At 46.9% G+C, this 12728-nt stretch overlaps 1 protein-coding gene across 5 annotated transcripts in view; it reads right to left on the minus strand.

Annotated features, from left to right (window-relative positions):
* Positions 1-758: 758 nt before the first annotated feature.
* The window catches only part of PSD3 (pleckstrin and Sec7 domain containing 3), a 109568-nt gene continuing 97598 nt past the window's right edge, over positions 759-12728 (minus strand). For all 5 annotated transcript variants that reach the window (XM_052776526.1, XM_052776525.1, XM_052776527.1 and 2 more), the window contains 2 exons: positions 12415-12558; positions 759-6299 (listed from right to left, as the gene is read on the minus strand). In XM_052776526.1, coding sequence (XP_052632486.1) covers positions 6087-6299; positions 12415-12558 — 357 coding nt within the window. In that variant the 3' untranslated portion in view covers positions 759-6086. The remainder of the gene's footprint in view (positions 6300-12414; positions 12559-12728) is intronic.

A 12728-nucleotide genomic window follows, 5' to 3' on the forward strand; every position in this document is an offset into this window, starting at 1 on the left:
GCTGCTGTCACAAGGGAGAAAAGCAGCAGGTGGTATGGACAATTCCTCAAGAAGCACAGTGTAGGTGGAAAAGGAAGTCAGCATTTCTAATTACCCCCAACACTGAGGGCAATGCTCAAGCACACAGTCCGCAGCAGGTGGCCAGCCAGGGAGGGTGGCACTGGCTTTCTGCTTATCCTCCTACAGTATTGTTGCCTGTGCACTGGTGCTCAGCTCAGGTGGTACCATTTCTCTGGAGGCTGACAAAGCCTCTTCCTGCTGGAGCAAATGTTCAGGTCTCATATGGTGAAGCAGCTCACTACACTACACCTATGCTGCTGGGACAGCTCTGGGAGAGAGGAGAGGAGAGGACGCATACTGCTTCTATATGCACTAAAAATATCCTCTAAAAAGCACAAGCTGGAGACCAGCTCTTTCAAAGAAATTTCTGAGATAGCTTACTTGGCTCACCCCTCTAGGCAGCCTAGATATCAGATGCTGAGAACACATACTGGGGAGCTCTGGTCATGCTCTGGGGAAAATGTGTACTTCATAACTGCCCTCAGAGCTGATGTGATATCCCAGAGCCTGGGGAGAGCAACACTAGGGAAAGTTTAAACAAGCAGCAAGCTGGAAGATTGCTTGAGATAAGGTGTGTATACTGCCTTTGCCTCTACAAAAGCAGCCGGTGTTTCCAACAACCTGGATACCACCTCTCTGTGCTTGGGGGACACTGGTTGAAAATTTTTTTTGTTTTTTGGTTTTTGGGGGTTTTTTTTTGTTTGTTTGTTTTTTACACAGCTCCCCAAAAGGTTGGAAAATGTATGGCCTGATTTGGAAAGTATGCAGCTCCCTGCAAAACAGTCTTTCAGTGTCCCCACAGCATGGGTTGCCTCTACCTCTGCGACTTTTGGAAAGGGGACTAGGGGGTCCTTGCGTCCCTGCAGCATAACGCTAGGGGATTACAGCAGTCTGAAACTCCATCTCACACCTCCCAGCTATAACTGTGGCTGGAAACACAGGCTACCAACGAGCAGAATGAAAAAGCTGTTCACAGGGTTATCCATTCAACACAGCACTGCTTCAGAGCAGGTTTTTTCAAGGCAAGACGGGACAGTCAAATTTTCTGGATTTCTGCAAGCGTGGAAGAAAAGAGACCTGTTATACAGAAGCAGCTGAGGTGCTAAGATGACAGACAGGAGCAGCTTGACAGAAAAGGAGGAGGAGCTGTCAGACTAACTGCAAGAAGGCCGAAATTGATTTAGGGATGCAGAATGCAGACACGGTAAGTGGTACACCGTCTGCAGAGAAAAGCCTCCCCTGCTTTCAAGGAGAACATTGCCATGTAATGCCTCCAGATGCCCGGTGATAACCCTGCCACCTTGGAGTTCCTCCACTGCCACAACCACCTCCTCACTGAAGAGGCTGCTCTAATCAAGCAAGAACGTCACTCCCCCACCGGGCAAAGGCAAAAATATCGGCTGTTTCAAGTCAGAACAGCCAGCCTTGTTACCAGAAGGCACTGGAGCTGTGAAAAGTCACTGAACAATTCCAGTCTCTGGAGGTCTGCTAGTCCAAACTCCTGCTCAAAGCAGAGCTGTGCTGCGCACCGCTCTCCACACGAGCATCCAAACATGGACAAACCGCACCCTGGGAGCAGGTGGGATCAGAGGGAAAGTGCTTAAGGGATGAGCTGTTACAAGCCCTTAGAAAGCTTCTGGTAACCATTTACAAGTGGCTGGCTATAGATGAAAAACTGTCTGAGTTGGCATCGCAGCTGAATGGCATTCCCCCACAGCTCCGCTGCATTAATCACTCAGCTGGCTGACTTATCTCTCTACATCAGTTAAAGACACAACATAAATACTGGATTTAAAAGCTGTAGTCATGTTCACTGGTCCATGCGTGACTTATCTGCAAGACACACACAAACACACAGCCAGCCCAGAGAGTCTCTTTCACAGCCGCTGCTGCATGACAAGCATCTCAACCAGACCCCTGCAACCTTCTGACTCACGGAGGACAGTGCAGTTTTGGCTTTGGGAGAGTATCTCACCTGCTTTGGTTGCTGAGTGGGAAGAGGGGAAGGCAATTTTGTCCTTCTCCCTCGCCTCTCTGCTGCCAGGTGCAGACCCAGCGAGGTCCTCTCCTGCCTCTCCTCCCTCAGCCAGGGAGAAAAGATGGTCCAGCCCCTGGAGGGTTAGCAACCAGCAATGCTTCAGAGCAGGATGGGTCCCTCCAGGACCTCTCTATGCATCTGGAGAGGGGGGGATGCGAGGAGCCTTTTGTCCCCACTCTGCTCCCTTCCTTGCATCCCCCCTCTCAACACGCAGGCAGAGGCTTTGCCTGAACGACAGCTGCATGCCTGCAGCAGGGAGGATGGCAGGGCAGAATGACACCTCCCTGCATCGCCAACGCAAAGGCTGGCTTGCACGCGCACACGCTCGCGGTGGTTTGCCAGTAACTCCTGCTCACACTGAGCACCCCCAGAAAGCTGCAGGCTCCTTCACTGATACGGAGTTCAGGTGCATGGTGGATCCCAGAGGAGAGCTGGAAACCAGCAGGGTATCCTTACATACTGCAACAAGAGCTCCTGAGTCACAGAGGTCAAGCACTGATCTCTGCGAAAGGCAAGTATTTCAGCAAATAAAGGCAGGGTACTGGGTACCATGCAAAGCTATCTGGCCAGACTCTCAGTGGTGCCACCCAAGAATACACACGCTGAGACCTCCTGAGAATCTGCACCCATCCTTTACAATAGCATCGGGGGGGAAAAAAAGCAAACTACAGTACTGCTCAGCAGATGATCCTATTCCCAAGGGAGTCCAACAGCCTTAGTCATTCACAACAGGATCACCTTTCTCTCTTGGCCTCCGAAATGTGCATTTTCACATGGGTGGCTGGGATGCCTAGAATTTATAAAGCAATGGAGCAAAAAGGTGTTAAAAACTTGAGCAGAACCTGACAAACTCTCAGTAAACTAATCTGCACGCCTCAGCAGTCTGACTCTGACCAAGAGTGCTCCAAGCTCAACAAATGTTTAATGACTAAAAAACGCAGTGAAAAACTGCGTTTGCTAAGCCCAGATGAGACTTAAAAAATATACCCTAAACCATTTAAAAGTATACATGGAAATAGAGAATAAATAATGAAAAAAAATATTATCATTTTTGCAGTTCACTTTTTGACTTTTCATATTGCTTCAAATCATCTCCTCTGCAATAACTTTGAAGAGGAATTATCCAGTTTCTGTGTCAAAGCTGGGAAATGCATTTTACAGGAATAATTTCATTTTGAGTTCAGGAATTTAACTGCACTCTACAGCAACCAGAATATTTTAAAAGCCAGGGAAAAAAAGTTAAATGCCACCTCTTTGCCTTTTAAAGCACTGCACTCCATAATCACAAGAGGTTTGCTGGGCATGTTCCAGCCTGCCTTCAAAAAGCTCACCAAGACAACCCCGCCTTGACGGTCAAGCAGGGCCCATTTACAAATCTGCACATTTTTTTTGTTTCTGCTGCATGCTTCCTTACACCATTATCTAAAACAGGGCAAGTTTTCTTCTCAAATGTGCATTCAGCATTCCCCAAACGAATTTCTTCTACTCTCTCTTCTGCTTGTTTGTTTTAAACCACCAGAGCACGATGAACAGCTACAGGTATCTCCTGGCTTTGTTTCCCCTTCATGAGCTGTCGATGTACCACACCTGATTAATTCAAACAATCTCTCCCAATGAGCACTACCATGCACCTGTCTACACTGAGTCTCCTAACCCACTATGCTGCACCACATCACTTTGGCTCCAGCAGAAGAAGGCATTGTGCTTCTTCAGGAAGAGGACTGAACGTTTGCTCCATTGTAGTAAGCATGCACAACTTCTAAAGCCCCAGGACTTGGGAAGCACTGACAGTTTCTGTTCAGGACTCTGCAGTTTTTACTGACGTTGCCAGGGGTAGGGGCCAACCTCCTGGCTTCTAGCACGGAGCGGTCACTCTCAGTGGCAGGTGCCAGACGTGTGCATGTCCCAATATCACACGTGGAAACAGTCCCATCTGGTTTTGCTGCTGGGCTGCAGCTGCAGGGATCAATTTGCTCCAACACCTCCCGGCATCTGAGAGCGCAACATCTTTGTTACAGCCAATGGTGAGCACAACACCGGGAAAGCTGTTGCACTGTGGTCCTCAGTGGGGGAGGCAAGTCATGCAGCACCTGTTAACGTCCTTCTCTCTTCCATCACTCCCTGACCTGCCCACTAAACTGGCAGTTCAATAAGTCAGATTAATTGACTTGGACCCTTTGGGAAGTCTGGCAGAGCACAAATCCACTCAGGTCGTAATTTTTTTGATGTGTGGCCCTTCGACTACTTGGGCTAGAAACACCAGCGCATTTCTAAACAGCCCTTGCATTGATCTTGACATTTCTTTATGCATTAAGAATCACATCCACCAGGAAGGCTGCCCTGTGCCAGGCACAACAAAAATAACAGCAACCAACAATTTTCAACTGGCCTTCAACATTCTCTCCCAAGGTGCTCTGCAGGAAAGGCTACTTTGGTTGTCCTCCGCATAGAGGAAGGGTGAGGCAAAACGGGAGAGACCAGTCCGAGCTCACCCAGCAGGCCAGAATCAAACCTGAGATTAAAACCCAGGGTGTTAAGTAACAGGTGAGCCAGCACTCTCTGCAGAGCCATGATGCTGCCCAGGCAAGAGGGGCTAGGAAGCAAGAAAATGATTTCTGCATCATCTTTCTACTCCCTGTGCCTGAAGACTGCTGGCCACCCTGAGGGTCTGTGGCACAAACAGGGGGCTTTCAGGTACGGAAAGCTCTACTCATGGTGGTCTGTCCCTGTCCTGCGCTCCACTCTGAAAGCCTGGCACAGGGTATGCAGGAGCTGCAAGGCAGGCTGGTTCCCTGTGGATGGAGGGTAGGATCTGCCACAGCTGAGGCTGCCCTGTGCTGGCCTCCAGGCACGGAGCAGCCAGGACAGCATCAAACCCTGGCCCACAGTGAGGACACATCGTCCCCTTCTCCAGTCTGCATCAGCCTCTTCCACCTCTATGTGAGCTAAAGCAGGAAAATGGAGAGCTGAGAAGAATCTCTTCCTGAAGAGAAAAGGCGAAGTGCTTTGTCACTAGCAGAGAAATTGCAAACACCTATCTGTGCACACCAACAAGGAAACTCCTGGATCAGGGCACGATACATCATAAGGCTCTACATAGCAGCTAAGTGAGAGCGTATAGTTAAAAACTACACAGAGACCCTTTGTCTTTAAATTACAATGCTAATGGCTGACATCTACAGCAGCCTCCTCTGCAAATAAATTTAAAGCCCAGGTAGTCATTCCAACTGGGTAATGCCTAATCTCCCTGACCGCAGAGACAGCACGGGTTTGGATACTCCCCAGCCTGCTAACTCAGGAGAATACTCTTTGCTTGGAAGGAAGCAAACAAATTATTCCAATGCTGTCACCCCAGCATTGTCAGTGGTTTTCCAGGTTTCATTCCTTTGCACTCATGGGTCCAGAGTCAATGCAATAACAATAAGCAACAGCGACTATTTACTGTAGCACCTGCTGCTAAGTACCAGTACCAACATGCTCTGCATTGTCAGGAAACCAGTGTTCCCAGTACCCTAGGCTCTAACCAGCCTTCTGCAGCTGCCTGTTTGCACAGCTTTCCTCACAGCTACAGCTTGCATTCTCAGCACTGCAGCATTTGTCCAGTTACTTTTCCCACCCACCACATAAATAAAGTGACAAGTGACTTGAGAGATGAAAGCCACGTGCCGATGGGAGGAGATAAATGGGGAAGAGACAGTAAATATGTCACAGCGCTCTACCCCTCCCCCAGCTCCTTTAGAAACAGAACAACACAAAAAAGTCCCGATGCTTCAATTGCTAAATGATAAATTAACAAAGCAAAGCAAAGCAGGAGCAAAGACATCTCCCACAATCTGCACAGAAACAGCAAAATATACAATAGAAAATGTCACTAACACCCCATTCAGGCAGATGCACTTATTTTTTGTGAATGACAGGTTATTAAAAGAAAGAATTTTGACCACCGGTACTTTGCTGCATGGCTGTTCCCCTAGCTGTCATTTCCACCCTAAGTAACCTTCTGCTTAATGCTGGGTGTTTCTGGCCTGTAGTCCTTCCTCTCCGAGACATTGCGTTTCACCTTGGCACTAACTGGAGACTCCTGATTCAATGAGGGACTTGAGTGGGATTTCTTCAGTCCTGGCACATCATTCTCTCCTCCGCTCAGCAGCTCCTTCACCCCTTCTTTCAGGAGGCCAACGTAAATCTCATAGCGATTTTTCTGGGAAGTGAAAAGAAAGGCCCAAATCAGTCTGGAAGAAATTCTGCAGAATTGCTTGAGTCTGGGTAACTTAATCATTTCTGCTGGCCTTGAAAGCCAGGAACCTCATATGGATGCAAACAATGGTGCCTGATGTGGACATGAACAATGGCAGCTAACATAAATTACACTGTACAAAAAGGATTTCAGGCAGGCTGAACCCAGGGGTGCTGTGCAATTAGAGGCACTCAGTTCTGCAGCACACAAATCCTGGTGCTCTGCTGAGCAGTGGCTCCCAGCTAGTCAGAGCGCATGGTGATTTCCAAGTAACACCACCAAGTGAAAGCTTGCTGACCTTCGTCACGCTGAGTCATGTTCTGTGCTCACACATATTGAGACATACGTGCCCCACACAGGCAGGGAAATAAAGTGCAGCAAACTAAGGGACAACAAAAATCCTGCTCTCCCCTGTGACCCTGTACTCCTGCCAGCAGGTACTGCTTTCATTGCTTCAGCCCACGAGGGAGAAACCAAAGCAGGGTCCTACTAATCTCAGACTGTACCAGCTTGGCCACCACTGAGCCCGTGAGAGGATGCTCTGCAAGGCCAGACCTTAACAAAAAGGAACAGATGAGAAGGCTATGACAGCAGCACAGCATGTTCCCCTGACAGGGCCACTCATGGTGAATGAAGAAGGTTGCTCTCTGTCCAGACACTTGTATTTTCCAACTGGAAAAAGTTCACTTTACTATGCCCCATGCCCACTTTTTCTGTTCCTTGTCTGGAGCAGAGCTTTCCCTCTCCAACAGGAAGATTTCACTCTGTGTGCCACAAGTATGTCTTTCTGCACAGCACATCTCAGCAACCAGCAAAATGAGGGTACAGGTAACAGAAGATCCCTGCAGGCCCTCAAAACCAGAAGCTGGGGCAGGAGAACCTGAGAACAGAGCGACCCACCTCCTGGGATTTGTTTAATAACCTGCCCCTGACATACCCACTAAAGACATGGTGCAAGCTTTTTAATTAAAGTGATCTCAGTCAGCTGGGGGCCAGGGAAGGAGGACTTAAACATCTGCACTGATCGATAATTTATATTTCCAAGTGGCAAAACAGCTGCCAAACTATTATGTTCCTGACAGAGGAAAAGGTGTTTAAGAAAAGTTCTTCCAATTTATAATAAAATAATAAAGTTCTGGTAACAACACTTAATTCAAGGCCAGGAAGTCAAAAAGCTGGGTAACTGTTTTGAAGTGTGGAATATAAAGAAAAAAAAAAAAGGAGAGTATGTGACTGGGTTTCCAAAGAGTCCTTTGAATAACCAAAACCTCATAAAGGAGGATTATAAAAGAATCCACCTAAAAGTTAAACAAAAAAGCATTCTTATCAATTCCATATCTGGAGCTCCAGCTCCACAATGTGAGAGACAAACACATGAAGCAGGTAAGATGTGTCGTTCAATAAATAAAGGAAATGGAGAAACAGCAAGCAGAACCCTGATGATGCACCAGACTGATGAATGATTCATCACACAATGAACGGGACACCTCTGCAAAAAAGGAGGCAAGCCAGTGCTCTAAGCCTGGGATCAGCATAATATTCATGATGGGAGAGAGGGCCTTCACTGCCATACAGACTTTGGTGTTTTGTTGGTCCAGTAAACCCCACCAGGGTCACAAGACCCAGCAATCAGAATGGATATCCAGGACCAGCTTCTGCGCTGCATGTCTGCCAATGGCCATTTTGCCCTGGATTTGTGGGCCCATGATTCCTATCGCAATTAAGCAGTGCCTTTGGAAGTTTCTATTTTGATTTCAGTTGCAACAAACTTGCTCCTTCAGTGATCTGACATTTAAAGGTAGGTATTAAAGCTGGTGGTAATTTTTCCTTAAAAGAAATTAATCTGGAAAATTCTGTCAAGAAAGTAAAACCACAAAAGTTAAAACCATTCAAAAGCTTCTGCAACATTATCTCTGAAGACTGAATGCACATAATAAGGAGGAGATGAGGTAGCCACCCATCAAATTTCTGGCTTCACTTCTCACCTGACAGCACTCAAAAGATCTCTCTCAAACCATAAATTTGCTGCAAAGAGCAACCATCATCTGGAGCTGTACTTCCTCAGACAGCAAGCAAAGAGAAATGTTCCTTCCTTAGTGTCTACAAGCAAAGATACCAGCAAGAAGAAACACTCCTCATTGCATCCTTGAACAAGGACCAGGCATCTCCTGGTTCACCTCCCCTCAGCAGGAAACACCATCTCACTTGTCTTTCATCAGGAACAACAATGAAAGGAACGCCGGTGGGTGAACAAAAAGGAATTGCAAGGGCCTACAGAAAAGGAATCTGGCTTCTTTGCTCCTAATGGGACTACGCTGCTTCCGTTGGGACTTGCAGGCCCTTTTGGTGTGCTTCTGGAGATGTATCAGTATGGCCCTTTGTACACAGATGCAAGGTCTGGTCTGCAGTCTCAGCCTGAAAGAGCCAAGTACAAAAGACTGTCCCGCCTGCTCTTGCCCTTTTGCTTTGACCCCATGCAGCAAAGTCTGTCACCAGCTCCTGCCTGACCCTGACCGGACTTTGTTCTGAAGGGAAGGTGAGGAAACTCCAAAACCAGAGGAAAGTTTCCATTCAGGATTTTCAAACAGCTTACCTTTTTTTTTTTTTTTACTGCCTATTGATAGTTCAACATGGCCTGCAAAATAAGTGTGAAGGTAACACAGCATTGCACAGCAGCACCTTGAATCACCAGCTTTCACATGCAACTGAAGTTAGTGCCACTGCTTTTCTGCCTAGACAGGCATTCCTGCAGCGCTGATCACATACCTGAACTGCACGGTTTGATTGCTGTTCAAGGCTCTCACTAGGGAAGAAGGCGTCTTTTGTTTCCTGGGCTGTACTGGTTCTGCTTTGTACTGAGGTACCTAAGGAATATTTCTCTAAAGACCACCATAATAAAATTGACAGAAAACAGAAAAAACCCACAATGATCTCCTTCTCCATCAATCTTTCTAAAATCATCTAACACTCCAGCCTACATTTCATCCTAACTCACCACGCTTCTAGAAGTGACAGAAAATAAACTTTGTGTCAGGGACCCAAAGCCAAGAAACTCTTTGCTCTCCCAAGTTGCACAAGACCCCTTACAGCGTGAAAGTGTGTGGCTTGCTCTGTACATGCGAGTGCTGTGTTCAAAACTGACAGTGTGCCATCGATCACAACCCTCTGATCTTGATTGTTCAGCCAGTTTCCAAACCACCTTACTGTCCATTTCCTAGTCCACCACACTTTATCAGCTTGTCTACAAGGATGTTAGAGGAGACAATGTCAAAATTCTTGTTAAAGTCAAGAACAAACAACATCCACTGCTCTCCCCTCATCCATCACACCAGACGTCTCATCGTAAAAGGCTCATGTTGGTCAGGCATGATTTCCTCTTCATAAAGCCATGTTGAGTACTCACAATCACCTTCTTGTCTTAAAGTGTTTGGAAGTGATTTCCAGGAGAATTTGCTCCATCACCTTCCCACGGACAGAGAAGCAACTGACCAGCCTGTAGTTCTCTGGACCCTCCTCCTTGCCTTTCTTGAAGACAGGAATGTTGTTTGCTTTCCACCAGTCCTCAGGGACCTCCCCTGACCACCATGACCTTTCAAAGGTAATCGAGAGTGGCCTTGCATTGACATCATCCAGCTCCCTCAGCACTCATGGGTGCACCCCATCAGATCCTGCAGACTTGTGTGTGACCAGTTTAGGTATTCCCTAACTTTATCATCCTTCACCAAGGGTAAGTCTTCCTTGCTCCAGATTTTCCCACTGGGCTTATGTATTTGTGACTGCTGAAGGCTTGTCTTACCAGCAGAGACACAGACAAAGAAGACATTGAGTACCCTGGCCTTTCCCTGTTCTTTGTAACCAGGTCTCCTGCCCCATTATGGGCCCCAGCTAGGGCCCATATTCTCCCTAGCTGTCCTGCTGTTAACATAGCTGTAGAAACCTTTCTTCTTGCCCTTCACATCTTTTGCCAGATTCAACTCCACATGGGCTTTGGCTTTCCTAAATGCAATCCTACGTGCTTGGACAGTATCTCTATTCCTCCTGTGTCACCTGCCACTGCTTCTACCTCCTGCACACTTCCTTTTTATGGTGGAGTTTTGCCAGGAGCAACTTGTTCATCCATGAAGGCCTTCAGCCATCTTTGCTTGGTTTCTTGCTTGTCAGGGTGAACCATTTCTGAGCTTAAAGGAGGTGATCCTTGAAAAGTGACCAGCTCTCCCAAAGCCCTCTTCCCCCCAGGGCCATATCTAATGGGATTCTTCCAAGCAGTTCCCTGAACAGGCAAAAGTCAGCTCTCCTGAAGTCTAGGGTTGTGATCCTACTTTTTACTTTGACCCCACCTTTCAGGATTATGAAGTCCAACATCTCATGGTCACTGTTGCCATGGTTGACCCTGACCTTCATATCCCCAACGAGTTCTTCCTAGTTTTTAAGTGAGAGGTCCAGGAAAAGTGCCTCTCCTTGTCTGCTCCTTGGTCACCTGTGTTAGGAAGTTGTTGTCAATGCACTCCAGAATGTGCTGGATTGCTTGTGCCCTGCTGTGTTGTCCCTCCAGCAGATGTAGGGGTGGCTGAAGTTCCCCCATGAGGACCAGGGCCTGCAAACACAAGGGTTCTTCCAGTTTTTTGAAAAAGGCCTAGCAGACAGCCACCACAATAATACCCATCTTGGTGTGCCCGCTAATCCTGACCCGCAAGCTCTCAGCTGGCTCATCACCCTTCCTTAGACAAAGTTTCATATGTGCCTGCTACTCACTCACATAAAGGGTGACTCGCCCTCCTTGCCATCCCTGTCTGTCCTTTCTAAAAAGCCTGTATCCACTCATGACAGCACTCCAGTCATGTAAGCTATCCCATTACCTCACTTTAGCCCTGTTTTATTGATAATGTAGTCTCTCCTGTTCACGTTATTGTGTACCCTTTGCTTGCCAGCCCTGTCCACCACTTCCTCGTTTGATTGTTGGTCAGATCATTTCAGGTATGTGGGGCGTGGAAGAACAAACTGGCCAACTATGTTGCCTGTACAAAACAGTATCAAAACATCTATGCAAGGCATCTCAAGCTCACCGTATGCAATGCAGCCTAGAGCTACAGCAAAGTTAAAGCCAACACAGCAGTTACAACCTTCTGCAGAATCAAAAGTACACAACCAGTCAAGCCCAGGAGTAAAAAGAGCTCCTCCAAAAGAAACTCATATAACACATGGGGGGCTTACAGTTGTGGAGGCTTGCGTTGCCTACAGCATCTCCTCTGGTGGTCTCTCTGACTTTTGTCTTATCTGCTCTTTCTCTTCTACAGACTATGGATTTTCCTTGCCAGGCAGTGGCTATCTAGAGTAGGATCCTTTCAGAGCCAAGGCAACATTGACTCACAGTTCTGGGGGAAAAAGCTCAAAGGTGCAGCCATGAAAAACACTGGGCACCTGCTGGGTTGCCAATCCCCTCCCACATAGCCCTACAATGTGGCAGACACCATGATGGATAAAACATGCTGTCAGATACTCAGAACAATCTCCTAACACAGCTGCCTAAGTTGCATCACTCAATCCTGTGATCTTTAATTCTACCCTTTTCCTGCTTGTACTGACATCCAGCTCACTGGTACACAACACAGATGGCTCTGATGAGGCATGCCTATGACAACAATTTTAGAAGAGCAGTTCCTTCAGAACATACAATGGAAGACAATTATCATGATCTGCATTACCGCAGAATGCAGTCATTCCGTAAAGATTGAGGTGCCAACACACTAGGCAACACATAGTATTACAATACGAGACAGCTCCTGCCTGAAGACCCTACCATCTCTTCAAATAGATACATCAGGCAAGGACGGAGGGTCACATTTTTATCCTCCATTTTACAGATGAGGAGCTAAATTCATGGCTAAGGTTAGAGGAAATCCTTATCAGAAAGAGGAGCCACATCCCAGCTTCTGGGATTGCTGTGACAGACCTGTCTAACAAGAACATACTCCTTGGTGAAGTAAGGTGAAAAATGCAGAACTTTAGGACTGTACCCCAAGTATAAGACCAGCTGCTCCATTCGCAGTAAAGTAAAAGTAATAATGTTTCCCATACGTACCTCAAACTCCAGATAGTGATCCTTCAGTTTGTAATCATCTACTTCCTTGCCTTTGAGCTTCTTGTCAGGAGGATAGGAGCGATGCTCGGCAAGCTCAGTGGAGATCTGCTTCAACTTAGCTTCATGGGACTTCAGCTGTTCATCCTTCAGAAATACATTAGGCACTTAAGTGACTAAATTATTTATCTAAAATATTCGATAAGCAAAGGAAAATAGAGAGATGTCTGTACAATAACACCAAGTAGTTTCTTTTTCTTTCTCTCCTTTTCTAATTTTAATTAGATTGATACGGTCTGTTATCCCAGAGCTCTGCC

This window comes from Harpia harpyja, chromosome Z (assembly GCF_026419915.1).
Source record: "Harpia harpyja isolate bHarHar1 chromosome Z, bHarHar1 primary haplotype, whole genome shotgun sequence".
NCBI classification, from domain to species: Eukaryota; Metazoa; Chordata; class Aves; order Accipitriformes; family Accipitridae; genus Harpia; species Harpia harpyja.